This window comes from Takifugu rubripes, chromosome 14 (assembly GCF_901000725.2).
Source record: "Takifugu rubripes chromosome 14, fTakRub1.2, whole genome shotgun sequence".
Classification (NCBI taxonomy): Eukaryota; Metazoa; Chordata; class Actinopteri; order Tetraodontiformes; family Tetraodontidae; genus Takifugu; species Takifugu rubripes.
Genome location: NC_042298.1, coordinates 6,416,115 through 6,443,438, shown reverse-complemented (window position 1 = coordinate 6,443,438; position 27,324 = coordinate 6,416,115). Strand labels below are relative to the sequence as shown.

The 27,324-nt window shown below is 43.8% G+C and overlaps 3 protein-coding genes and 1 long non-coding RNA gene across 7 annotated transcripts; 1 reads left to right on the top strand and 3 right to left on the bottom strand.

Moving 5' to 3' along the window:
* Nucleotides 1-250: 250 nt before the first annotated feature.
* On the bottom strand, nt 251-12,469 carry rgs14b (regulator of G protein signaling 14b). Of its 4 annotated transcripts, none has more exons than XM_011610651.2 (19): nt 11,753-12,469; nt 9,661-9,682; nt 9,410-9,564; nt 9,237-9,329; nt 8,932-9,075; nt 8,688-8,852; nt 7,871-7,946; nt 7,691-7,797; nt 7,322-7,540; nt 7,171-7,244; nt 6,791-6,917; nt 6,527-6,608; nt 6,202-6,245; nt 5,809-5,893; nt 4,032-5,582; nt 1,074-1,130; nt 924-1,001; nt 783-836; nt 251-689 (listed from the first exon to the last, which is right to left on the bottom strand). In XM_011610651.2, exons 1-15 carry the CDS (start codon nt 11,864-11,866, stop codon nt 5,332-5,334), a joined length of 1,758 nt encoding a protein of 585 aa, XP_011608953.1. In that variant the 5' UTR covers nt 11,867-12,469; the 3' UTR covers nt 251-689; nt 783-836; nt 924-1,001; nt 1,074-1,130; nt 4,032-5,331. The 4 variants fall into 4 exon arrangements, with proteins under 4 accessions (XP_011608953.1, XP_011608952.1, XP_011608954.1 ...); XM_011610650.2 differs by having other exon boundaries at nt 7,171-7,247; nt 11,753-12,468; XM_011610652.2 differs by having other exon boundaries at nt 7,171-7,247; nt 7,691-7,788; nt 11,753-12,468.
* Nucleotides 10,017-11,191, bottom strand: LOC115252325 (uncharacterized). Its single transcript, XR_003890740.1, has 2 exons — nt 10,945-11,191; nt 10,017-10,872 (listed from the first exon to the last, which is right to left on the bottom strand). It is a non-coding gene; the product is annotated as an uncharacterized lncRNA (long non-coding RNA).
* Nucleotides 12,470-14,930: 2,461 nt separating the features above from the next.
* On the top strand, nt 14,931-17,825 carry arl3l1 (ADP ribosylation factor like GTPase 3, like 1). Its single transcript, XM_003970350.2, has 6 exons — nt 14,931-15,365; nt 15,665-15,808; nt 16,700-16,816; nt 16,981-17,031; nt 17,137-17,322; nt 17,443-17,825. The coding sequence occupies exons 1-6, from the start codon at nt 15,348-15,350 to the stop codon at nt 17,488-17,490; spliced, it is 564 nt and encodes a 187-aa protein (XP_003970399.1). The 5' UTR covers nt 14,931-15,347; the 3' UTR covers nt 17,491-17,825.
* Nucleotides 17,826-19,865: 2,040 nt separating this feature from the next.
* LOC101073614 (soluble guanylate cyclase 88E-like) lies at nt 19,866-27,321 on the bottom strand. Its single transcript, XM_011610684.2, has 19 exons — nt 27,189-27,321; nt 26,900-27,103; nt 26,666-26,806; nt 25,944-26,083; nt 25,725-25,859; nt 25,466-25,589; nt 25,263-25,382; nt 25,060-25,144; nt 24,419-24,505; nt 24,142-24,259; nt 23,535-23,664; nt 23,224-23,370; nt 22,281-22,427; nt 22,045-22,201; nt 21,862-21,971; nt 21,679-21,768; nt 21,095-21,253; nt 20,867-21,004; nt 19,866-20,559 (listed from the first exon to the last, which is right to left on the bottom strand). Exons 2-19 carry the CDS (start codon nt 27,017-27,019, stop codon nt 20,407-20,409), a joined length of 2,301 nt encoding a protein of 766 aa, XP_011608986.1. The 5' UTR covers nt 27,020-27,103; nt 27,189-27,321; the 3' UTR covers nt 19,866-20,406.
* Between the last annotated feature and the right edge of the window lie 3 nt (nt 27,322-27,324).

Sequence of the window (27,324 nt, the reverse complement as noted above, 5' to 3'; positions counted from 1 at the left end):
CACACCCCCCCAGCAGTGGGCGGCTGGGCTCCTCTCAGGCAGTTTTCCTGACCGTCTGGTATAAACTGCTCTCAAGAGGAGGAATAACATGCAGCTTCTGTTTTTTAAACCCCCCACAGAAGTTCAAATGGAGACCATCTCGCTTTATTTGTGCTTTCCCTGTCGTTTGCCAGATGTTACACATCAGACGGATTAAGATACTGCACATTCATGGTGAGAAAAGTAATGGAGATCTGGAGATGCAGCAGTGCTGAATGACAAATCACTTTATTGCCAGTATGACCTCAGTTTGACAGCTTTGACAGAACAATGACAACATCAACACCTTCTGTGTGTGTGTGTGTGTGTGTGTGTGTGTGTGTGTGTGTGTGTGTGTGTGTGTAGCGTTGTTTCGCTACATATGTGGGGTCCTACTCTCCAGGTTGAGATAGGCAGGCTGAAGGTTATAAGGGTTTGGTTTAAGGTGCAGAGACTTAAAAAAAAAAAAAAGGGGGGGGGGGGGGGACGCCAGTCACAGACACGTGCACAAACCTGTGTGTGTATTCATGTTACAGCTGCTTTACAATTTTTTTTTGTCTTTTTTTAAAGTGTGTATGCATGTTTCTTTGCTCATCTCCTTCTGGGTCTTATGTTTATGACTTTTGTTCCTCTGTGGAGGAGGTGGAGCAGTCAGAGCCATCAGAACACTCCTGAGGGGAACAAAAAAAACACTCCAATCACATATGTCATTTAAGGTATTTTATCAAATAGATTGCAGTGATTATTTTTCCTGCGCTGCTCACCTTCACCTGGTCCAGATCTGGTCTGCCTGGAAGGGATTTTTGTGTGGAAAAGGCCTGTAAGTTTAAGTACAAAATCACCAAATCTGATAAACATTTACATGCTTATCAGACAACACCAACATGGGACAGACTGCTTCTCACCTTCTTCGTCTGCTGCACCCCATCTATGGACTTTGACCTGTTCTTCACATGCTTCTGTGGGGAAGTGTTGGTAGGACCCTGGACAGAAATGGGAGGATTGAATGAAACATTTTGTACGGCTGTAATATATTATATTATTATCATAATCACCTCAGTGGTCTTCTGGTCCATGTCTCACTCTTTAGGGGTTTTCAGGCTGTTGTGCAGCTATTGTTGCAGGACAGAGACAAGATTAGAAATAGAAATATTTTTTGACTAAGAGCAGCAGGGTCAGCATAACGCCCCTGTTTAAACCCGTTTAATGTTTAAAAGAACCCAAGAATTAAAATCGCACAATGTGTAGTAACACATTTCGCCCTCTAGGTGGCGCCAGTGTCGACACTGCTGCTGCACACTGCATCTAACATTAGTGTTCTGGAGGAGTGATCTAATCTTTGCAACTGTGAAAATGTAAATCTTAGACGTACACCGCACAGCTGGACACAAGCAGGAAAAAAAATAGAGTTCCAGACAACTTAAAGGCCACAATGAATGCCAGCCAGTGCTCACAGCTGGATTCACAGCTGGCATCCGGAGCCCTGCTGGGTCTGTGTGGAGAACCTTTGGGCCTAGTTGAATATGCAGGTTCTTATTGTGTTTACTCCATAAGTGTTTCAGTGGTGCCTGAAGCGGTTTGTTTGCAATACTGCAGGGCCAGTCGGCTGTGTCACCATCTTAAAACAGGCTTTTTCTAGGGAAGAAATATTACAAGATTGGCTTTAATAGTAAAACTTGGAACAAAAGTGCCTTAAGTTATAAAGGAATTCATAAAAAATGAACTTATACCATCTCAGTATAATGACAGGGTGGGTGAGACGTGCAGATTTTTTTGGAGTGATGACAAAAGACCTTTATCCTACTGCAATTTCATTACTGTCTTTTAATCATTTAAAAGAATGTGTCTGTGAGCAGCAAAATTCCACCTCTTCAGGCTGTAATCATGGCAGGTCCAAGTGTAAGGGAAGGCTTGAACAAGTTCCACATTTTCAGGACATTTCTGTTGAATCAAGGCAGATAAACCCAGAAAAACCTGCTGACTGGGCGGCTTTAATGTGATTCCACACCAGCCATCTGACAAATGCAGAAACTGAGATTTAGGTTAGTAATTATTTCAACGTTGTCATTGCATTTAAACATTTTTCTGTAGTATTTCGTAAAACCAATGGAGGTTATGTAAAACCACCCCTTGGTATAAAGCTCAACAGCAACAGTGCCAACCTCCCACAGACCGGCTACAAAACAGTAGGAGGCTTTATGATCAAAGCCCTTGATTTTGGATTTCGGAAGATCAACTGTCGGAGTACCTCCGGATTCCGGAACACCGCCAAAATTTAACCACCTCTTTCTTGACTCGGTATCCTGAAAATTGATTTAAAATGTCATTTAAAGCAAGTTGTTTTGCTAACAGACAGAAACAAATGCTGGCAGTCACATGACCTCCCTCGGTGGCGGTAACAAAGGCCGTCTAATTGAGGCTGTAAATCAGACGAGCAGCAACTGCACATGATGATCAACTGCCTGGGATCGGCTCCATCTCACCCAGTGACTAACTGGTGGGCTGCACCCACCACAGCACAAGACGGCTTTATAACACCGAGGGGGGGGGGGGGATCCTGCACCCACTTTTTAACAAACTGCATGAGAAGCACTCGAGGGTGATCTCAGAGTTGATGGAGGGGCAGGCAGCGGATCCTGAGTGCTCTGCATGGTGAACCCGCTGAGGGAAATGACCCAGATGAGATGATGACCCAGTCCCTCGGCCCCATCTCCGCTCTGGCCTCACTGTCTGAGCACCTCTGCTAAAACCACGACCCGTCCTTTGTATGCAGAGTAAAGAACGCGGCGCTGCAGAAAGTGGGTGCGCGTTTTCTTTGCGGCGCTGGTAGGAAAAAGCCCCGCGGCTTTGGGAAAGAGGCTTTCCAGCGTTTCGCCTGCATGAGTGAGCAGCTAAACAACAGCCAAGGTGACAGAACCAAACAGAGCACGTCTTTGTGAGACCCAAAAAAAAAGACATGTAGAATTGTGCAAACTGCTTATGTAAAGATGTACATCAGCACACACACACACACACACACACACCAGAAAGCATCTTAAAAGCTTTTTCCAGAAATCTTCTGCAAGGGTGAACAAATGGAATAGTGTGCCTTGCAGTCTTTTCTCTTCAAGTCTCATTTGAAAGAATGACGAGGGTTCGCTTTTACTGCGCCTCAAATCTGCAGTGAAACGCTGACTCAACCAAAAGCATTAAGTCAAAAAATCCCCAAAGCACTTACATTAGACGCACGTCTAATTTAAAATTTGAATATGAAAGCGACTCCTCAGCAAAGCAGCACCAGATGATAGGCTGTGTTTCGCACATTTGATCAGGACCCTCAGGGCGATTATATGCAGGTGGTTCCGACTCGGGGTCAGCTAATTTTGTGAAATGAAATGCTGAGATTTACACTGTGACATCTGTGCAGCTGAACATGCTAATCACGCTCATCATGCGTGTAATTAGAAAGCAGGGGAGGTTATGGAAGCATCACCTGTGTGAGAGCAGCCAGGTGGAGAAAAGGACATCGTGTCGTGTAAGTGAGCTCCAGCCAGTGCGACACACACATACACACACACCTCAGCACCCCTCCCCACACACCAGCACGACCACAGCGGGAGGCATTTAGCCAGTCATTGATCTCCTAAATCGCAGGTTGGCCATGTGCATCTCGCTTAATAACCGAATCTCTTCCAATTCCAGCAGTTTGTCCTTCAGACTGAGCAGAAATCGTTCACTGCTTAATCGCGTTGGTGCCGCTCTGATAAACGGCTTTGATTTAACACCGCTCAGTCACTCCACTCCACAGGAGTGACTGAAAGGCACACATACACACACACACACGGCACCATTAAAGGGACCAAGATGAGGAAATAAGCACTAGACAGCAGAGAATAGCACAAGTCTAACAGAAAAAGTATGAGGACAATTTCAGAGGATAAATGCAGTGAGGGTGAGACGATCGATGGTGGGAGAAAGCAGACGGTTGAATATAAAACAACAGAAAGGAATCTGGAGACGGTTCAGACACTCACCTAGTGGTCTTCCTTCTCAGCTGTGACGTGCAGAGGAGTGGATGGCATTCCTCGTCTCACTGCTGCTGCAACGTCAGAGAGCACACCCCTTTCTGCCCATTCAAAGCTCTGCCACACACACACACACACACACACACTTCCTCAGAAGAAGCCAAACCACTATCAGGCCATTAGCTCCTTTACGTCAGTCACATCTATAGTTGTGATGAAATGGGGCATGATGGGAAAATGAGACGTTTCACTCAGTGCTCTGAAACACGGTGCCAACGTTCACGCCGTTCAGGCTGCACCAACTATAAAATATCTACGCTGCAACAGTTGTCTCGAGATCGTCAACTGGAAAACTCCTTCCAGCAACGAGTCTGTGGATGGACGACACAGCCGATTGGTTAAAGAGGCTTCACGAACAGCCAATAGCAGCAACGCAACAATCCTTCATCACTGTAAAGGTGCCCGAGTCGGCTATCAAAAAAATAAATAAAATAAAAGAACACCAAAAGGATGAGCTCACTATCAGGATCTTCTAAGTAATCAGACCAACTTGCACTCCCACGCAGGCAGATGCAGATCGGTTTTCCCCTGCGTGAGTCATGCAGCCAGCACGCTGAGGCAGTGGGGCACAGCTGCATTTAAAAGCAGCTCACACAGCCTTTGACACAAGATTTAATCCGAGACATTCATCACCGAGCAGCAAAAGCTGCGCAGTCGCAGCTTTTCTCAGACAGCACAGGATGGCGAGCCGCTGTTAATTATTTTAATTCGTCAAACACACCCTGAAGGTTATTTTCATCTTCCCACTACTCAATAATAACACATTGTCATCTCAGCTGTGAGGTGACAAACAGGACTGGAACGCAGCTTTTTAATGTGCCGTCACAGCAAACACGCTTTGGACCACTGCAAGAACACACACAAGAGATTAAAATATTCAAACATCTTAGTAAAATCACTAGCTTTAAGCAGAAAGCAGTGTTTTGTGCGACGCACTTCAAACAGATGCTGGACAGTCCTTCAAAGAATCCATTTTCTCTTAGAGTTCCCAGGAACACAATGAGTGTACAGCCTAATCTTTGGTGAAATAGCATTTTAAACATTTTTTAAAAGCAACGCACAGTTGTGGGAAACATTATTAAGATGAGTAGTGTGCTAAAAGGACAACATATTCGCCTCAATGTTTTCATGTAAACAAACAATTAAAGTGCTTTCAAATTCCCAAGTTAAAAAAAGTCCTCTGATGAGACAGCTAACTTGACTGGCTGAAGTCTTTGATCACGTCTGTCCAACCTCACGTGGACCCTTTTCAAACTGATGTTTCCTTCAAGTCTTTAGGTTTCGCCTGAGCAGAGTCTGGGGTCTCCACGGCCGACGTCTCGTCTTTGACTTCTTTCGACTCTCCATTGTTGGAGCTGGCCTCCTCTGGATTTATGTCCGCTTTTCTCTGATCTGAGGGCAGCTGCAGGAACAGCGGGACCTCCAGGTGCTCTTTGGTTAAAAGACCTCGCTGGTCATCAACCCTGCAGCACTGAGCCCGTGTCAACATGTCCAGGAACCCTGTGAGAACCAAACATCCTTCCTGAAGCATTTTGTTATGATGTCTGTGATGTAGAATATACGCCCTGATATTAAAGCTACTTTGACCTTGAAACAAATCTTTAGGCAATGATCTATTTTGTACTTGTGTAGAACTTCTGGAAACCAAATATTGTCCCAGGTCTCACCCGAGTTTTATTTATTTTTGTTTTTACTGTAAACACGACATCCTGCTGAGAAGCCTTACCATCCATCTCGCGGTTCCGATGAGGTCTGATCTGAGGCTTGTTGGGTGTCCGAGTATCAAGACCACCTTCACTTCCTGGAGTTGTCTAGGACCAAATAGATTTGAAAGTTACTGCACATTTTATATGGATTACAGGCTAAATTAGCAAAAATCATCTGATGCTTTGGTAATATTCAAGGTTTTTAATTAAAGGGGGGGGGGGGGGGGGGGGGGGGGGGTGTCTTTCAACCTTTCAGACATGTAAAGATGCTCGATCACATTTGAAGATGGGGCATTTGGGGTATGATCAGTGTAGCGGATAACTTCACCATTGGGTGTATTAATTAGTCCTAAAAAATTTTTTTATGCACACACGTACTCCAAAACTCTAAAGAATTTTAGACATGGCCTCACCTGTGTGGCTGCAGCTGTGCTACCAGCTCTGGAATTGTCTTTTCCTGGAAATGGGATGAAAATACAGTCAGACTAGGTTGCACAGTGTGAATATAGACATTTGCTTTTAAAACAGCAAAGTCATTACACATTTGATAAGGATAAAGCCAATAAAAGGTTTCATAAGCTGCCAAATGTTGCCTGTAGTTTTTAACCAGTGACATCAGCCAACTAATAACAAGTCAAACTGGTCAGTTGTCATCCTCCAAATGGTGACAAGTGAAACCAAGGTGAGAAACGGACAGAGAAAAATGATTCTGTCCTAGAACAGGTCGAGTTCTCTCACCTTTAACTTTGTCAAGTCGCAGCGTCTTATTGGTCAGTCTGAACACAGTGCTCGTCATTTTCACAGGATCATTACTTCCAACCTTTAACAGAACAGGAAAAGATCAGTTCAACCAACATACCGCTTCAGGTTAGCAATGCTTTCTGTCAAACTAATGAAATGGTACAACTTTAAATGATACTTTATATAAACGTGTACCATGATGCCACACAAAGCAATGGCTGCTTAAAAAAAATAACATCACCTTCACATATACAGACTCACAATGTTGACTGAGGCATCTTGAGGTTTAAGATTGTGCTTCTGTAGCACAGCGGAGATGGCCTCCTGCACAGTCTTACTGGATTTTGCCACGATTCCTAGAGTCTTACCAGTAAAGGCGATTTCCAGCCTGAAACAATGTATTTAAATTTGGAATTATTACAAGTGATTAACCTCATTGAAACATCTACATGTAGGTCACTTGTGAAAAAAGAGCTGACCCTCAATATTTTGGCAGGAAATGCAAAATAAATGACATATTCTGACATGTTTAATGTTGCGTATGGTCACAAAGGACAAGCTGTATTGAGGATGTGGGCGTGGGTGTCTGCTGGGGTGACAAAGACCAAAAAGAAAAAGGAAGGAAGTGTCGACTGACTCACACAAACTTCACTCTGAGCTCTAAAGTGACCTGCTGGTCTCTGAGGACACAGCAGTCCTGGTCCAGTGATAAGGGCTGCTGCAACAATATTGAGAAAGGAACTAGAAATTGCCGTAATAGTCATCAAAACTCTGTCTAATGGCAGCACCCACCTTGTCCTTGCCATGAAGGTAAATGACAACATCTTTCAGAGGGAAGCCTCTCTTCTCACACAGGCTGGATAACATGTCTTTAATAAGCTGCCCATCACGAGTGGGAGCCAAGGAAGCGCTGCCATCTGGCAGGTAGACACAACAGTAACCACTTTCCATCCCAAGCCGATTCATACCTCCGTTATCCTGCTCCGGAGAACGAGGGCCGGATTTTCCATTCTGGATTAGAAGAAAAAGGAAGTGGGAAAAATCCCTTGCTGAGGTTTGTTAGAATAAAAACCATGTTTCGTTTTTCCTACAATCATTAACATCCTGTTCATTGTCATTACCACCAAAACATTCAAACTCTGAGGTCACAACTGCACCTACCTCCAGTCGCCAGTAGAGGGGCCCAAGCTCTACACTGCTGCCAGACTTGGTGGGCATTTGTGCATCTTTTCGGGAGGTGAATCCATAGCTGTTAGCATCTATTGTGACTTGTGGGAAAACCCAAACAGCAAATGAGATTAAAGGCATAACTTCACAATAGAATGGATAATTAGACACTACCTCCAAAAGATCCTCTTTTCTGGTGACATTTCTCAGTTTTAGCAGCTGTCAGATTGTTGGACTCCGACTGCTTGTTCTATTTGACATTAAAACACACCAAGAACATCATGACAAAAATCCCCCACAACCTGAGACACAATGAAACTGTTATTGGGATGCTAAAATCAACTGCATCAGCTTTCTTTAGATGCACCAGTCAGGGAATCTATTAGACAATATTCAACGTCACGTGCGGAAGCGAACATGTGGATATCAAACTCTATATATACACGCTCGCACCCACACATCAGATATTCTGGGGCTGGGCTGTGGTTTGTAATCTCATATAGTGTAGGAGAAACAAAAAGATAGCACTTTGACATTAAGCATAACTCTAGTTTGGCTTTTGTGTGCAGTTCTGATGTCTCGGTGCAATTACTCCAAGGCTGGCAACACATTTCTAGTCCTAACCAAGTTTAAAAAGCCTGCAGGCCACTAATTTAGACATCTGACAGCACAGACAGCTGGACTGCAACACCACGTCGGCAGACTGTAGCTAATGATTCCCGTGGTGACTTAACAGACGTTTCTTACAGAAACGTACGCGTTCAAATGTGGTTTCAGAAGAAAAGGAAATCTGAAGGCTGATCAGTGGGTTCTGCAGCAAAAATAAAATGAGTGAGCTACAGGCTGAGAACAGAATCGCCCACATTCAGGAAGCCTGGATATGGAAGTGTAAATATGTTCAAATGAGGACACGTGTTGCCAGCCTGTCCTGCTTCCATTTTCTAAATGGCCATTAAACCGCTTTGTTTTACTCTGTACAACTTCTCTCTACCTTTTTGTTACCCAGTGATTGGCTCATGGCAGCCACATCATCCCAAGACGCCATGTGGCCTGGCTGGGGTAGAAGCTCGCCTTCTACGCTTGCCAAGGTGCAGCTCTGGTAGAGAGGAGAGCGCACAAATCGCCTGTAGCTGTCCATCTTCATCAGTTTAAATATCTGACATGAAGCAGAGAACAGTGACACACCTTGAGTTGAGAGGTCAAACATGCATCAGTGCATTACTGGGCACACAGACCTGCGCTTGAGCTTTGTTAAACATGTCAGAGGTCGGCACCTCCAGGTCTGTCTCCTCTGTCTTGGCTGTGTCATCAATGTTGACAGGGTAGGGGGCATCCTCAGACAGGTAAACATTGTAGATGGAGCGAGCTTCTTCTTTCAGCTGAAAATCAAAACAGGTTCGGTTGCAACTTTGCAATCATTTGGAACTTGTTTGTCTCCAGATTAGGCATGTTTTCTTTTATAATGAATTTTAATACATTTGAACTGAAACAAGAAGTTCCAGGATCATCTACAGACTTCTGTAATGATGGGCCACCTCACCTCATCCACAGAGGCTGCAGGGATCTTCTTGAACTTCTCACAAGCCTGCCAGAATAAAATGTTCTCTGCGCTCACCTCAGACTTCAAGAAGGCCTGCAGAGAAACAAACGGTGAGAACACACACACCTCAGGAAATAAAAATCAACAACTCCAAGGTGGAACATATTGCTCACCGTAAAATGGTGGACACCGCAGGGATCCTCCAGCAGCTTCTCAAATGAAACGGCCCAGCTCAAGACTCTTTTGGCCGAGTCCATGTCTCCGCCTGGAGTGCCTGGAAGACTCAAGTTACTGCTTCTGCCAGCAGGCCTCGTAGACATGTTCAACTCTACACAACCAGTACAGAAGAGCACCAGTGAGATATTTACAGTTTGTACTCTGAAACACACGCCATTTAGGAGAAATGATGGTCGTTTAGATTTACCTCCATCTGACACTGCCTGGCTCTGTAAACAGAGAGAGAGAGAGAGAGAGAGATGATCAATGAGGCAAATTATCCTTAATGCATGATTTGCTATGTATTTGCTATGTATATGTATTGTTCAGGATATGTAGTAATCCATCAATATATCAGGTCATGTATGCAGTCGTGCCAAACAGACTAATAAAGCTACACAAACACCTGGTATTTTAAATGAAGAGAATATATGCAGGATGTGAAATGTGGGGTTTTTTTTGTGAAAATACAATGTGATCAGAGGCTGTTCTCACAGGAAGTGGTTGTGATGTTCATTCAGCTTTAAGAGCTTGTAACAAAAAAAGACCTGTAAAAGTTCAACCACTTTTTAAGAAATGACTTTAGTTTGTGCATTCATCAGATGACCACGAATACACTGACCAAAATCTACCAAGATTTTTTTAGAGAACAAGTGGCTCCATCTCGACTGAAACCGAGAAAAACTGTTAACTCTGGAACAATAAACCTGCACAAGCAACTGTTTACTAGCCCAATTTTTACCACATTTAACAGTGTTGACATTGTGGTAAATGACAAGTCAACAGACATTGGCTTGGCATTCCTATACTGATGGGTTACTTCCTGTTTCATCAAAAGTAACCAAAAGTATGAATATGATGGTGTTACTTAGAAACACTCGCAAGTGACTTCACATGAATAGTCACGCAAAGTTTGTTTTATAACACAACTGAAAAACTGTGCACTGTTAATCACACGGTAAAACAAATAAATGAGTACTGAATGTTACTTTATAACTACATTTGTTATACACTTTTACATGTAAGGACAAGTATAATCATCACACCCTTATCTATAGTCAAGTTAGCATCCAACATCCCATAGCTTTATATTCATGAAGCTTTTGGTGTCTTGAACATTTTACTGTTACATTTGTTTAGTACAAGTTAAAGTGAAGCGGTCCATGCTGTCCTGTTACTGAGACACAACCGTTTGGCAACTGTCCCATACGTGGCTCTTCAGGCTGGGTCGCCCCTGCAGACGTAAAGTTCTTCTCTTTTGCTTTTTTCCCCTCAATACACTTCAAACCTGCCACAAAGGCAGCATGTCAGAACCTGCAAATATACGATCAGAAGAGGCCAAAGGACACAGCCCAACGCAAAATAGGCTGCTCCACCGTCTTCTTCAGACAACTTCATTTTGTTCCATATCTACAAAAGCCTGAAGCAGCACCAAGAAAACGTTAAAAACACGTCAACATTCAGAAATCCCTCTTTCAATATGCATTCACACCTTTTGATGTGCCAAGCAAAATCCAGAAATACAAGAGCTTCACGCCAAAGCTAACTGAGCCCACACATGACAGACTGTATAGATCTGCTTCTGATTCTGACTCAAGGAGGTTTCACCACCACCAGATCGACTATAACTGCCAAGAAGTTGGTGATGGTTTCAGAAGGATCTAGTTCTCCAAACCACTTCTGTTTACCACACAAACTAGTTTAAAATAAATTAATTAAAAGCTGAACAATAAACTGGAACTCACCATGTGCGCAACAGGAATCCCCAAAGATTTGCTGTTCTTTGCCATGCTGACCCACACACCGGGTTACAAGCTGAACTCTTTAACACGCTACACGGTTCGGTGACACAGAAAAGGGCTCCACCCAAACATAATGCACACACTTCACACACAAACAGAAAAATTCATCACTTGGTTCTTCTTGTCGCTTCCTGCCTGGAAGGGAAGTCTTGCCATAGCAACAAACCACAAAAGAGGAAGCACGGTTGCCAAGTTGAAACTTTTCTGTCACTATCTTAAGAAATACTGCAATGTGGGAACACAGACAACACAAATGCAGTTAATGTGTGGATGACTTACTTTGTTTTGTGCACAATTCACTGCTATTATCTTCATTCCATTTTATAATTGCCAAGCAACAAGCCAACAACTCTTTCTCTCTGTGTGTATGTTTGTGCAGCAGGTTACCTCATGTACTGCGTGTATGAGTTAATTAAATGTTTCCACAGCTTTTATGGACAGCAGCTCTGCTTCAGTGGGATGTTACTCGTTGATTTTGCAGGAAAACCTTTTTCGTACCTTATTGAAGTCAACAGACGTCTTGTGCCATTTTTCATAATTCCTGAATTGTTTTGTAGCTGCCACTTTTGCCAGGTGAGAGACCCTGCGACATATCACCCTGAAAGAGAGCATCTTTGCAGAAACGATAGGCGTGAATCAGCAGCACAACCAGCTTTGGGTGGACCTCCTAAGGCCGCACACGCAGGTGGAGGAGGCCATTTTAATTAACTCTAATTGCTCCGTCAATTATCTCTCGCCTCAGGAATTGTTATCATTACCTTGGCTCCTAAAGCCTGATTTGTAAAGCGAGTATGAAGGGAATTGCATACTAAAATACCACTGTGTGTTTCTAAAACGCTATTAATTAAAACACTGTGCTTGGTTTGACGTTGCGTCGAGCTAGCACATAGCAACATAATGCTAATTAGCTCTTCCTGTGTGTTCAACACAAATTGATAAAGAGATTGATCCGCTTGGCAAAACTGATTAGAAGTTTTCTTAATTAAATACAAATCACCATATCCAACGATCGATTAATTGATCGATGCATACTAGATACAAACTTTGAATTTAATGAGCTTCCTTCCATCCTTAACAGTAATGCAGGAAAAGCTGATTCAGGAAAAGACACTTTTCTTCCCTATTTTTGTTCCTCTTCTTCCGTTAATTCAATAACAAGAAGTTGTTCAGATGACCGTCATGGCATTTTCCACTAGAATTTCCCCCTTGTTTTAGCTTTTCTCTGGCCCTGTTATTATATTATGATTCACATTTAGAACAACTGTGGACGCATTATGACTCTCGCTTCCTGTGGGTCAAAATATGACCAACAGTGCCCCCTATGGGGCACCGCGCGGATTACTCACTTCAGTCAAAATAAAGATTATTATACAGTATAATACATCATTAAATAAAGTATAATCATTTGAATTTTTAACAAAACCTTTTACAGTGTTTACAGATTGAAATGGTACATAAGATATAACTAGCCCGCTCATTGTCTGATCTTAACTGATAAAAAATTGTTAACATTCTCTTAATTCATTACATCCGTTTTTCCTGTAGATGATTGTCTGCTCCAAGAGCTCAGCACAGTGCACACGTGTATGGCCAGAGTCTTTTTGAGTTTGTTCGCTTCAAGTACCCCAAAAAAGGAAACTGTAGGATGAGGAAGTAAGCAGAGAATGCACCCAACATTGCTTTCAATATATCGTTTCTTTTAAAAAAAAAAAAAAAAAAGTGTGTGTGCGCGCGCGCGTGTGTGTCGAGGGGGAGGCAGATAAGCATGATAAAATACAATGCAATTTAAAAAATAAACTGAATTCAACAAAGATGTAACCATGAAAATGATCATTGTAAAGAGTCTGTAAATCCGAGCTGGTGTCTTTATTTTGTCACTTGTGTTGGTGAATGCAGCTGCCTCATCTGCTGCTAATAAACATACAGTAGCACTCGTGATCTTGTAATAACCCAGTAGTCATAACCCTGCTCATGAGATCTTCAGGATTGTGCCCATACTTTGAAATCCAACATTTGGGTGGGAAAAGGATGCAGAGAATTTAAGAGGTCAAAAAAGAGAAATAGTCCTCTTGTTCTCAGACCGGGTCAGTCTACCTGCTGCGTGGCGTTGACGAGCCACGTCCACATGGTGTCACTGTTAACAGTAAGTAGAAGCCAGGGCTGGTAAATTTAAGTGATGTTTAATTTGTTGTTTTGGGTTTGTTTGGACATTTCTCGCGTATATACATTAATTCCCAATGATGTCACATACTGTCATACTCTCGTTGTCTTTAATGTTATTGGTTCTGTGCCCGGATGTAGACAAAGCTTTGGTGCTCCCGCTGATGTTTCTCTACTGGGTTCTTAGTCCCAATGATGTGAGGCTGTTGAAAAGAAACCAAGGTAGGAGTTTGAAGCCTTGATGTCGCGTGAGACGTACTACAGATCTGTTTTGGTCAATGTACAAATACTCTACATTATAAACATCCTTTCTACAGCATTCTAGAAAGTGTGCCCATATAATTTTGATGCAAAGTTGCATAAAAAGACCAGCAGTACTCTTAGCTTTGCATACAGATCAAGCCTTTCTGTCTGGTTTTAATCTTCAAAAGTTAAAATGGCAAGTAGTGCTTTTACAGAGGGTCTGTTTTCCACAGACTACATCTATGCTGTGAGCAGTTGCCAGGCAACACACACACAAAAATCTGGCACAAACACTAGGAAATAAATACTCCTCCTCCAAGCTACATATTTAGCATATGCATGTGGAGGAGGAGGACTTTTCTAATTTAGTTTAGCTGGATTCCTCTCAACATCATTTACTGTCTGTGGAGCTTTTTGATCTATTTAATTAAATATGCACAATGTTTCCACTGATTACACATCAGTGTCATAACTGCAGGAACACTGCAGGAACTTCCATCAGAAATAGTTACTTCTTAACATAATGTCCATAATGCCTTGCAGTTTATAAGGTCAATTTAAAGTACATTATATAAATACATTTGAATATGTTCAAGCTATTTGACACCCTGAAGGCATAAGGTAGCATAAGGGCTCTCTCTCTCTCTCTCTCTCTCTCTCTCTCTCTCTCTCTCTCTCTCTCTCTCTCTCTCTCTCTCTCTCTCTCTCTCTCCCTCTCTCTCTCTCTCCCTCTCTCTCTCTCTCTCTCTCTGTGTCTCTTTGTCTCTCTCTGACAATCATAAATAAGACCCGATCTGTCACATGCAACAATTACCGTGACATTAATGGAGTCGTAATTGCATCTGTTACATACAGGAAATAAAATGTCTTTACAAGCTTGTGCATCTAAGTGCACGAGATCAGGTGAGTTCTTGCTGTGATGGTGAATCACAGCATTCAGGTGACCCACACCGTCTGAGTGAAATGCCTCATTGATTAAAGAAAACATGCTAGAGATGTTTTAATCCTGACACGGGACAGCCATGCTCAAACTAATCCCGCTGCTCTGCTCACAGCAACACGCTACAGTCAAGCCTGATGTTGAGTGAAATAGTAGATACATGTGGGGTATTAATGTTATCTAAGAGTAGGATGGATGGGGGATTTAGGATGATTTAAATTCCATGCTTCAGCCACATGATAAAATCCATGAAGTGTATCTTGACCTCTATATATCCAGTGCCATAAGATTTCTTTTTTAGACGTTTCAGTGTGTGAGGAAGGGCGGTCTATTCGGTTTCCTCCTCGAGCAGGTGGCTAAGGGATAATCCACGTAAAGCCACTGCAAAGTGGAGAGGGAGGAATGGACAGAGGAGGAGGAGGTGGAGGGCGGTGACGGATGGAGTGGCCTTTGCATGGATGACGAGGGCTAATTCTGGCCTCCTAATCCCGGGCCCCCCCCTCCCCCCTTCCTGCTGGCTAACCCCTGCGCTACTGTAAAAAGGCAACTGACGCCCAGGTAGATGTTACGATCACATACACACTTAACCCCAGCGAGCTCAGCTCTGTCGGAAAGACCAAAACACAGAAGACAAGAGGGCTTTTTCTGGATATCTGACCTGGGTGTATTGGACCTCGAGGACATCCAGGCGAGCGTCAGCGGAGAATGTAGCTACGGCCCTTGGGCCAAGCCACAGGAAACACTGCCACCATGGGGGAAGCTCAAAAGGTAGGTGACCTGATCTTCAAGACTCATGAAATCAGCTGCACCTGCTCCTTGTTTTCAACAAAATGTTCAGACTGTATGATGTTTTACAACTAAACGAAGCCTTTAAATGAATCACTGTCATCATGATTTAAATCATCCAGGTAGTAAAGCTCCTGTAAAAAAAAAAAACATTAAAAAACATTTTAATAAAGAAATGACATGTTGTGGCAGAAAAATCTGGATATACAAGAGAGTGTTGCCGGTCTTCCAGGAACTGTATGACGTGACCTCTCATCACCCCCTCCCCTCCCCCCACACAGGGCTTACTCTCTGTCATTGAAAAACTGAAGGGAACCACAGAGAAGGAGGTCCGGATCGTGCTTCTGGGGCTGGACAACGCTGGCAAGACCACCCTGCTGAAGAGCCTCGCCTCCGAGGACGTGAACACCATCACACCGACGCAGGTGATGGGGTTCACCTTCAACATGTTCTGTGGCATCGTGGGCAGCTTTGAACTCGTTTGAACTACCTCCAGACACCATTATCTGATTCCTTCTGAAACAACTGGCGTGCATTTGGAAATGATATTGTTCAGTTTACCTGGGGCTGAAACCCAGGTCTGTCAGATCTGGGAGGATTGTATTTAATCTCATGAGACCAGCTGGACCAGCACACACTCCCACATAAAGTAGCTGGACTCAGATACCTTCTGCTCTCCTAACACATTTTTAAAATGGGGCAAGAGTTTCAGGGCACACAGCAGCAACAATTTAAAAAATGAAGGTGAGGTTAAATAACCCTGATCTCTCTGATCCTCACATTTTCTGAGGGGTTCCAGACCTTGTGGCGAGAGCCCCCCCACCCCCGTCAGCCTTGTTTTCACCAGATTATCTCACGTCTGATATAATACTGACGTGTTTCTGTCAGAAAAAGAGCAGAGCAGGCTTGAAACGGCTGATTAACGCAATGCATTCCACCGTAACGGTAGTCTCGGAGACACGCACACACACACACACACACACACACCGCTGCGCTAAATCACGCATGACACATAAACACACTGTGCTTGATCCTTCCAGTCTTATCCTCAGATTTGCTCCTCAAGTGACCCTCGGGATAAAGATCTTATACAACCTCGCTGGCTGAAAAAGAAAGAAGTTCTGTAACGAAAAACGTCTCCGGATTAAAACTGAGGCACTGACCGGCCACGATGCACGCCATCTCATATATAAGATGTTTACAAGAGCCACCCAGCGATTCTTTCTGCACATATGCTCGGACAGAAACAGTTTTTGCTCCTCATGTCACGGCAGCACTGTGCACAGCACTGACACCCACTTTGTGCTCAACCTCAGGGCTTCAACATAAAGAGCGTTGCCTCTCACGGCATGAAGCTCAACGTTTGGGACATCGGGGGCCAGCGGAAGATCAGGCCATTCTGGAAAAAATACCTGGAAAATACTGACCTTTTGGTGAGTGACCAGAGGAATCAAAGCTCTCATTTCCCCAGGCAAAGTGCAATGTCGGGTCTACTGTCAATCACATGTGGGCCATACGTTTAGTTGTGTTATGGCATGTTGTTTCTAATGAATATGTAATACTGGCACACATTTATTATTCACATTTGTCATTTTAGATCTATGTCATTGACAGTGCAGATAAGAAGAGGTTTGAGGAGACGGGACTGGTGAGCCTGATGCACATATCTGGAAAAGGGTTTGCTCTACAAAGAGCACGAAAAGCCACTTTATGTCATGAGATCTAAACCCCTGCAATGTTTGTTGGCGTGCAGGAGCTGTCGGAGCTGATTGATGAGGAGCATCTGAAGGGCGTGCCAGTGCTCATCTTTGCCAACAAACAGGATCTGGCTACAGCATCACCGGCCAGCGAGATCGCCGAGGGACTCAACCTGCACACCTACCGGGATCGTCAGTGGCAGATTCAGGCCTGCTCGGCTGTGTCTGGGGAAGGCGTTCAGGTTAGATCTCCTCAACTAAAATGAGCTGAAATCAGTGCCAAGCTATTACTTTGTTATTTATATTTACTTCTCTGGTTTAAGTCAGGCTAATTTAGTTCCACCTCTCATTGTCTTTCAAAGGATGGCATGAACTGGATCTGCAACAACATTGCTAACAAGAAGAAGTAAATCTGCAGCGACAGACCAGAGTGGAGCAGGAAACGGCCACAAGGGCCTCGCCGCATCGCAAACTGGAGCAACGATTTTGTTTTTGTGTAATTTTTATGAATATTTTTTAAGTTGTAGCATGAATGAAATTGAATAAGGGTATATGGAAAATCCCTTTTAACACCACAAATGTATGTTTTTGCTCCACTTTCCCTCACATCTGTGTCTGGTAAAAGCTGTGTGTAGTCACTTGTTCACAGTGGGGTTTGGTAAGGCCGTAGACACCAGTTCAGTGTGAGTATTAGGGATGTATTCTGAGATTTTTGACAATAAAATAACTAGACATTTGTGCCCTGCTCTCTTTTGGTATGAGTTATTTTACACACATGCAGGCAGGAGCATTTTAGTGGTGAACTCAGAGCTTTAAAGCGCCGTGTGTGTGTGGGTGACAGTTGTAAACAGTAGCAAGTCGATGAGTGGCAAGAGGAACAATAACCAGTCCAACCACTCCTACCCGTTGTCAACCTGCCACATTTCATTGAAGCTTTGACAAGCTCTTGCATTGTAAAATCAGAGAGAAAGTAATTGAAAGCAAGAGTGTGAGGGAAGGGGGCTTTATAATTACACCCCAGCATGGAAGAACAAGATATCGCATCTTCAAGCAGCCGCAGAACAAACGGTGCAGGAAATTGCGTGCAGAGAGGCAGACTAATTTGCAGCGGGGAGACTTCACCAAAGTGGGTTTTTTTTATTCCACTTCTGGAAATATTGTGCGCTCTGTGACTGTCAGCCACGTGGCTCATCTCCAAATCACATCTGTGGTATCTTGTTCTACTTCATTTCTGGGGTGTAGAAAACCAATGAGAAGGTCTGCTGTCATTATCTTTAAGTGCAGGTGCACAAAGTCTGGAGCTGTGATGCAGAATTACGATGTGGAACTTTTCATTTCTGCCTGCCGTTTTTAAAGACATCCTCATTCATATACATAAGTACAGTTGTAATCCTATCATTAGTGTGGCACCTCAGGTGTTGCCATAGCAACCCATCGTCACCACCCTCTCTATTGGTCCACCAGCCTCATCTCTTCAGTTCTGCACTTGCTCTCATGTCCTCCATTTCTTTCATTTTCCCATGCTGTGCTCATCAAAGAAAGCCTGCTCAAAGAGGTACGAACAAAAGGCTCCATCTGCTTTTGGCTGTCTGTGTGGAAGATAATTAACCTGATGCTTTTGAATGTACGTGTGATGTTGTTTAATGAATAATTACCCAGGTTGTCATTGGAGAGATAGTTATTATTTGTTGGGGTTCTGTTCATGCATCTACTTTTGGCAAGCCAATGTGTTATTTGACGTAATTATCTTTGAATTACCCGATGTTGTTATTCCTTCTTGGCAGGACTTTCTTTCATTTCAAATCTCTGAACATGACAACAGGGTTGTTTTTATGTGTCATGTATCTTAAACAAAGAAACAAAACAAGTCAGGTTGTGACTGTTCATGTTTCTAGAAAATGACATTCATAACTCGTATTTTTCTTTAGCTGTCTGGAAAGAACATAGTGGATGGAGAAGTTTAGCCAAAACATCTCAATTAAATTCAACCCTGCTTCTGCCTTTTTTTAGGTGGAAAACATTCCTAAAAGGATTTTTGTTCACTGTATATTTAAGCGTTTATTAGCTGTAGCTGGAGTCCACCAGGTCTTTTCTGCTTGCAGCCACAACAAAGCACCAACAACCCTACTGAGACCACATCTCCCATCATGCCAGGCGTCACCCACTCAGCCTCCATGAAGCCTCCGTTTCCTGTTGGGACTCCATCGCCTGGTTTCAGTGCTTCGGCAACCTCTACCACGCTGCCACCACTGGAGGACATGCACATGCAGGTGCACACCATCCTCATCATCGCCATGTTTTGTATCGTCTGCCTCCTGCTCCTGTTGGCATTTATTTATGCTTTCTGTCTACACTGCTCCATTGACTCCTCACCCAAAGATCTGCCCATGACCCTGGAGCGCGAGGACGCCACTTACAGGTGCACTTCCTCTGAAAACCATTCAGTGGGGAATATGGTCTGACTGGAGTTTGGAGAACGTCTGTCAGTGTTGTTGATGATTTAGAGATATGCGAGTGTGTGTATGTTTGTGGGTGTGTGTGTGTGTATTTTAAGGCCAAGCTTTGGTAAATGTATTGATTTGTTCCAGCAACTGCAGGGATAATGAATACTGCATGGATCCATAAAACGATTACTTTGTGTGACGATTCTGGTGAGCAGTCATAAACAAAATAAAAACAAAGCGTATTTATGTGGTATTGTTTTCAGCAAAGTGTGAAATGTATGCAAATGTGGCAGAAAACTGATGCCCTTTGAGTGGCAAGACAAAAAACCCAGACAAAGCTGTACATGGCGAAGCAGCATCTCGCTTTATTTTCAGAGCTAACAAGCGTTCACCTTGCCCTGTAGCTATCTGTATTTGGTGTGATGTGATACAAAGAATTCAGAAGAAGACGGGTGAGAGAGGGACGGGAGGCGAGATTCTGCCGGGGATGAAAGGAGATGTCAAATCTACAAGGTGCAGCAGAACATAACAGCACGGGAAACATCTTAGCTTGTGTCCAGCTGAACCACGCGGCAGTGGTGCTAAATTGTGTTTCACAAAGTTTTGCTGGGCAATCTTGGAGTGACTGTGACATATTGAGTGCTCACTCGCAGTGCCTTTAAAACTCCAAAGCGGCTTTTAAACCTTACCAAAGTGTGACATTAAAAATGACAGCTGTGAGAGGATTCTGTGTATAGGCGCAGACAAGCCCAAAACGTTACAGACTAGGCAATGCAAAACTGTGTTTGGAACTGGCACTCGGCCTGACGTTCAGCGCCATGAGTTGTACAAAAAGCTCTTTAGAGAGGGTCCAACCATTTACTTGCTATTAGCATCGCGCCTTCATGAGATGGAGCACATGGTGCTCTTTGAGCAGCGAGAGTCGCAGGAGCTGTCGCAGGACTCCATCAGCGAGTCTCGGTCGTCAAACTCGGGCGAGTCCCGTTCCAGGTGAGAGTCCTGCAGGCCGTCCTGTAAAGCGTCCTTGTAGTGGGACTGGAGAAAAAACAACAGGTCATTTCATCCCACCAAAAGGAAAATCCCAAAATCTCAAACAGCTGATGTAACCTGAGACAGCCTCTTATACTTATTTCATTAAAATATATAATTTGTCATAATTTAGACTTTTTCTGTGTTTTCTGTGTTGTTGTTTTTTCTGAAAATGTACTGGAGTAAAGTCAATGTTCATCCCTCCTCAAATTGTGCTCAAATAAAGTTCTTGAGTAAGAAAAGTTGAGAAAAATGTCAATATTGCATTCAAATCAACAAAGAGATGATGAATCCTGCAAAAGTTCCATTTCACCTTATGAACCGACATCTCCTCTACTCGGCACTCCTCCATCGACTCCTCCAGAGAATGGCCTGAAATCTCCATCTTGATACGGTGGGAGCGAATTGACTTGACGTCGTCCTCGTCCTCCCCAGGCACAAGTGGGAAAACCTGCGGGCAGAGTCACTAGGAAACTTGAGAAATGAGAGAGAATGAAGGTGGCAGCAAAGCAAATGAGAGATTCAGGTGAGTAAACTTTACCAGCCCCTCTTCTTCCCCCGGGGCCTCAGTGCCTGAGATGGTGGCCTTGCTGATGGCTTTACTGATGGTCTGGGACTCAAACTGCGGACAGGCTGCCTGAGCATTCCCGTCTTTGTCCCGTTTTCCTTTCAACCAGTATGTCTCGATTTCAACATTTCCCTAAAGAACATAAACAAACATTAACAGACATTTAAATTTTAAAGACACAAACCTTCTATACTGACCTAAGGGCGGACTACAAAGTGGCAACTTGTATATAAGAGTCTCTTTTACTGTGTCACAGCCTCTGGGAGTTACTGTACTGCTATTATCGGTGAAATTAAGCTCTCAAAGTCAAACGCTAGTAAAACTGGAGGTTCCACAGGCAGGAGGCAGTTAGTTCGTAATAATATGCAGATCGATAACAGCAGAGGCTGGAAACACTGAGTTCTCGTGTCCAAAATAAAGGCGTTGCACAATTGTTTAAGAATACCTGAGATGTGTTTGTCGTGCTAATACGTGCACATTCCTACAGGAAGATGCTTGGTTCATCATCCAAACCCAGAATCCAGGAGAAAAGAAAACCCGCGACTTTAATCACTAACCTTGATGGTGATAATGCCCCTCCTCTCAAAAATAAAGTGACTTCCTTTCAGGTGCTCATAGGTGGCGCTGCTGAGCTGTATGTGCATTTCCTGGACGACAGGACAAGCACAGGGATGAATTCACTCCTTTTTTTCCCCCAACACCATATAACTCAGCAATGCTGATCAATTCTTTTTGCCTGCCTTTCCATTGCTCTCCATGGCAGATGCAGTATGGACAGTGTCGCCATGGAGACCATAACGCGGCATTTTATGTCCCACCACACCAGCCACGACCATCCCAGAGTGGATCCCTGCCACCAGCACAACACATTGAGGATGTAACAACATAAACAGGTGAGTAAAAGTGTACAACCTTCCACCCACCAACACGGATCTGTATGTTGTTGCCGTTGGAAGGGTCTTTGAGGTGGTCTATGGAGCGCACCATGTCCAAAGCCATGTCGCAGATGTTATGAGCATGATATTTTGTCTTCTCCGGAGCCCCCGCTACCACCATGTAGGCATCTCCAATGGTCTCAACCTGGGGGACAGCAAGTGTTAGGCTCCAGCACCATCGTTTCCATATGTATCGCATTAAAATGGGGGAGAAGCAAAGTGACCTTGAAGACGCGGTGCTTCTCGCTGAGCGTGTCGAACAGCGTGTACATGGTGTTGAGCATGGAGACCACCTGCATCGGGGTGATGTGGCTGCAAATGCGAGTGAAGCCCACAACATCACTGAAAAGAATGGTGACATCTGGGAACACCTGGGAGGATGGAGGTAACAAGAGAAGCTGGTGAATTCTGGTGGTGTTTGACCAAAACTACATCATTACATCATCATTACATCAACTACATCATACATTACATTAAGATGGAGGACTTCAGCCCCCCAGTCACAAGCAGTAGTGACAGTAATGCATGTGTCTGAATGAATGAATGAATTTTTGGAAGATTTCACCAGTTAATGTCTTTTTCTGTGCGCCATCCTTAATTAGATATTTGATGACATAAAATCTATCAAACGTAGCTGACAGCTGAGATCTGTGACCAGACAGAGCTGGATGCCTGCTCCAAATCCACTCCCTTATCACCACTGCACAGGCTCCAAATGACATCACCAGCACATGACAGAATCACCCCTATCCCAGATTTCTGTGGCTTAGGATCTGGCAAAGAAGCACAGATTTTCATGGTTTATGTGGACATGTTTAAGTGTTTTGCACTCCGTATGGGAAAAGTAATCTCTAGTATAGCTGAGCAGGTTAGCGCAATTTAATCATACATCAATGGCTAATCTTTGGAAACAGGTAGCATGCCTCTCTGGAAAGCTGTAATTAATGTGTAAATTGTTTTGGAATTTGTCAACTAAGTTGGGTCTGTTGAGTAGAGCCATACTAGGCTAGGCCAATCTTGTACCAAGCTAAGCTAAGGTAAACTAAACATAACAAAATATCCCAAATTCCCACCGTACACACCCATCTTTCAGACCCAAACATCAAAATAAACCTTTGCAGGGATGGAATTGTTAATCATGTGTCAACTTGTCGCCACGCTTCTGACCTCACAGGTGTTCACCGCCGGCTCTCCTTTGCGCAACCTTTTAGCCACCGGTTTGGGAATCATCCTGTAGAGAAGGTCGTCCGTCTTCTTCATCTCATAGTCCAACATCTTCATGCTCTCTTCCAACTTACTGGACTTCTTTTGCTCCTGCACTCAAAACAGAGAGGATTTCACCTGAGCGTCATCGGGACCATCCATTCTGGAAGACGAGCTTTGGTTTGAGACAGAGAAAAGACTTTTATCTGAACACAGGGGGACAAGTGAGTCGATCACACGGAGGACATGCTGCAACAGTTCAGAGCATGGTGAACCTGTATGAGAGCTCTTTTCAGCTCCTCCGACTGCTGCGTGCCTGCCAGCACCAGGTCTCTGCTGGAGTCGTGCATGCTCAGGTCATTGATGTACAGACCAGTTTTGAACATCGCGCTCAGGCTCTCCATCCTAGAAAAACAATGGCAATCCGAATCTAAACATTTGTGGAAACGTTGTTTTTACACTGCACAGTGACTGATGTGAGGTGATATTTAACATTTCATTAGTTTTATCAGCAAAGACGTAATTGGATTTACTCACAAAATGTGTCAGAAGAGAAGAGGAAGGCTTTGGTAATGTACTCTGAAAAACACTTTCGGTTGCAAATGGCTTCCCATTATGCTCACAAGAGCTACGCTGTCTGATTACAACCTAATTAGCAGCTCATTCCATCCGGGCTAAGAGCCGTTAGAATGGTGTGTCGATTTGATTCACTGCCCAGACTTTTATTTCCAGCCTTATAATTTGGTTTAGCCCTCACTGCTTTTTAGATTGTCATACTCCAGCAGTTTAATAAAGGTGTGTGTGTGTGTGTGTGTGTGTGTGTGTGTGTGTGTGTGTGTGTGTGTGTGTGTGTGTGTGTGTGTGTGTGTGTTTCAGCCATACACAGGGGTTCCCAGGAAGATAATGGACTCCCACTCCGGCATGTATCTCATTTGTCCCTTCAGTTTCAGGCAGCGGCTCCCGTCCCCCCAACTCTCCATGGCATTTGCACTGTTACCATCTGAAAGCAGTTTAGCATTTTAAACCGATAGATTAACACTTTGTGAAATGTGTTAAAGACTAAAAACTAATGACAACTTATAATGAATTCAAACAGAAAATGTGAGCAAAGCACTGGGGTCATATGGTCAATTTTCTTATCTCAGAGTGAGGCCGTCACCTTTATAATCATCTCCAATGATGGACTGGAAAGCCATGAGCTCCACATCTACATCTGCAGAGCGGTTGGCATTTTCAAAGTCAGAATCTGTAGAAAAATACAGCAAATTATCAGAACCGTAAACACACACGTCCGTGTTTACAACTCATAATTCAAATGCAATCAGTCTGCAAACATCTTCATGATATGAAACACAGACTTTAGCGTCTAGGATGGAACAGCTCTAATCAGCAGCCCATGTTAAGACCTAATACATTAAGCATGCTGATGCAAAATTAATGGAATACTGAGGAATTAAAGCTACTCAGAAATATGCAAATCAGTTTATCAAGGCTTGACGGTAACTCGTGTTCCTATGAAAGGCCCTACATTCTTACACAACTAACTACACTATACATGGAGATGTTGTGGTGTAATAGCTGAATCTGAGCTGTGAGCGTGTCGTTATCCAAGGTGAACAATGGCCTCGTGCTCATGGTGGAATGCATTTTACAAATATATTTTGAACATGAGTGGTGGTGTCAATATAGCAATGCTTAGTTCTACTTTAATGCAGCTATCTGTGATCCGACCACAAGCCAGAAAGTCCTCGACCACCAGAAACACACCCCTGTGAGTGTTTGCATGGCTCCCACTCTTACTCTGGACTCGGTTGTGAAGGTTCCTTTCTCTCTTAACGGGCTCCTTTGACACGATCTCAAACAGGTTGTTGGGGTGAGAGATAATCTGTGTGCAGATCAAGCCTCATTTCAGAGTCACAGTCACTCCGCTGAAATCTAGTTGCTGGTTTCACCTGAACCGAAGCACTGAAACTGTCCGTCTGTAAAAACCTGTCATATGTTACCATGTTCCAGGTGAACTCCACTAGGGGGCGAGCCAGCAAGAAAGCGTCATTGATCTTCTTCCCATCCAGATCGGGGAAGACCGTGGCCAGGCCCGAGCCGACGTTATGCACCACCATGTCCTGAGGGGGTCAGAGAAGTGCAGTGGTTGCTGCTCATTTGATGCTTCATTTCCTTCACTAACACCTTTAGGGGCAGAGTTTACCTGTCTGAACACAATGTTAAATGGAAAGACCTCGAAGAAGAAGTCTGAGGTAATGGGCAAAATCTCCTGCTCTTCCTCATCCTCCTTCATGATGTAGCGGTAGGCAGAGTTGTCGAAATTCAGCCTGCACAAAATTAGAATGAACATGTGAGTACACAGCACTGACATATTTATGCAGCAGATTCAGGATGTGTGTAAAATATGTTGGTCTCTAAATATTTGCTGTCACAGATGCGACGGTCCCCGTGCACGTGGGTACCTCATGGTGACATGGGAATAGTCTCCGACCATCTGCTCGGACAACACTTCCACGTGGATGTCCGTGTCGTAGAACTGCTTCCCCATCTGCCTCAGCTGGCCCATGGCGTAGTGCAGATAACCTTTGCGTTTACTCCTGCAGGAGAGGAGCAAAACCATGTGTCAGCCCTTCTACACGGAGCTCTCGCTCTGATTGGGCTTGGCCATCCTGGTCTTACACCTGTAATGGAGGGTGACCCCAGTGGCGGACTCCTCCTGGCAGAAGAAGGTTGGAGGCTGCACCTTGGGGTAGCTGAAGCGCAGGTACTCATGGAGGTTATCCAGGCCGTTGACAAAGTCGCGTACGTGACGTCCAAGTACCTAAAGATGAAGGACTTTAGCCAATGTACATGATATTTATTTTTTTCTTATTTAAAATATAACCTCTACATTAATCGTGGTAGTCTCTAATAAAAGTACTATGACTTTGAGATATTTACATATCTAGAGAAAACCCACACAAACACTGGGAGAACACGCAAACCCCACACAGAAATGCAGTAAATCAGTACTGTGGTAACTATGGCGCCATGGCATTCCCCCAGCAGGACACAAGATTAAATCCTTCAGAAATTAATTATTTATTACAAAGGCGGGCACCGTGTACCAGGGTTTAATCCCTACATGAATAATAAGTATGTACATATAGGCCATGCTCAGATTTTTCGATTATTTATTATTTCTGTATGTGCTGTAAATTTACATCTGCCAGACAACCTGTTTTAGGTCAAAACAGCCAATTTTCCATTTATGATCATTCTAATGAGCATCTCTTTGCAAACAATTTGCAGATTTTACCTTGGAATTAGAACTAAATAAGTAATGAATACTGAATATGTTTAATAAAATCCTTTTCTTCAACAGCTCCCAAAAATGCATGCAATTTTCAGTGTAATTTTCCACCTTGAGAATCCTGTCATAGCCGTACTTCCCTACAAAGCCCAGGAAGTAGACACCCCAGGAGTTCATCAGCTCATTGTACGGCGTGCCTGTCACTCCACTGGCTGCCTTGGCTATACGGGGGATCACACTCTCGCTGTACACCTGCAACCAAACACACACATGGAACAATGGTGCTAATAATGAAAAGGTTTTCATGTCAAAATGTTTATTTCATTGCATTTCCACTGACTGTACCTGGTGTGTGACAAAAGAGTGTAACCTGACGTCTGCTCTCTCTCGAACCAGCTTCCAAACATCGTCTCCGTATGACTCCTTGATGAAGTCATGAAGGCTCTCACACAGCAGCCCATACATCCCGTTTGTTTCTCTCTGGGTTGAAGCTCAGGCGGAACGCTGTACTCCAGCTCTCTGACTTCTAATAGTCTTCCCTGAGGGTTCCTGCAAACGAACAAGGAAGATTCACAATAATGACTGTTCCCGGGAACCAAAGTGACTATTAATGCATTTCGCTTTCAGCACGAACCAAGTCATTCACTGACTAAAGCCGCAGTTGCCCTCCCTCAACGCCACCTGGGGAGTTTCGGCTCCCAGAAAAATAAGATGTTCATCTGAGAGCCGAAAAGGCAAACGGTTTTAAAGGTGCTCCAGTTGTACCATCC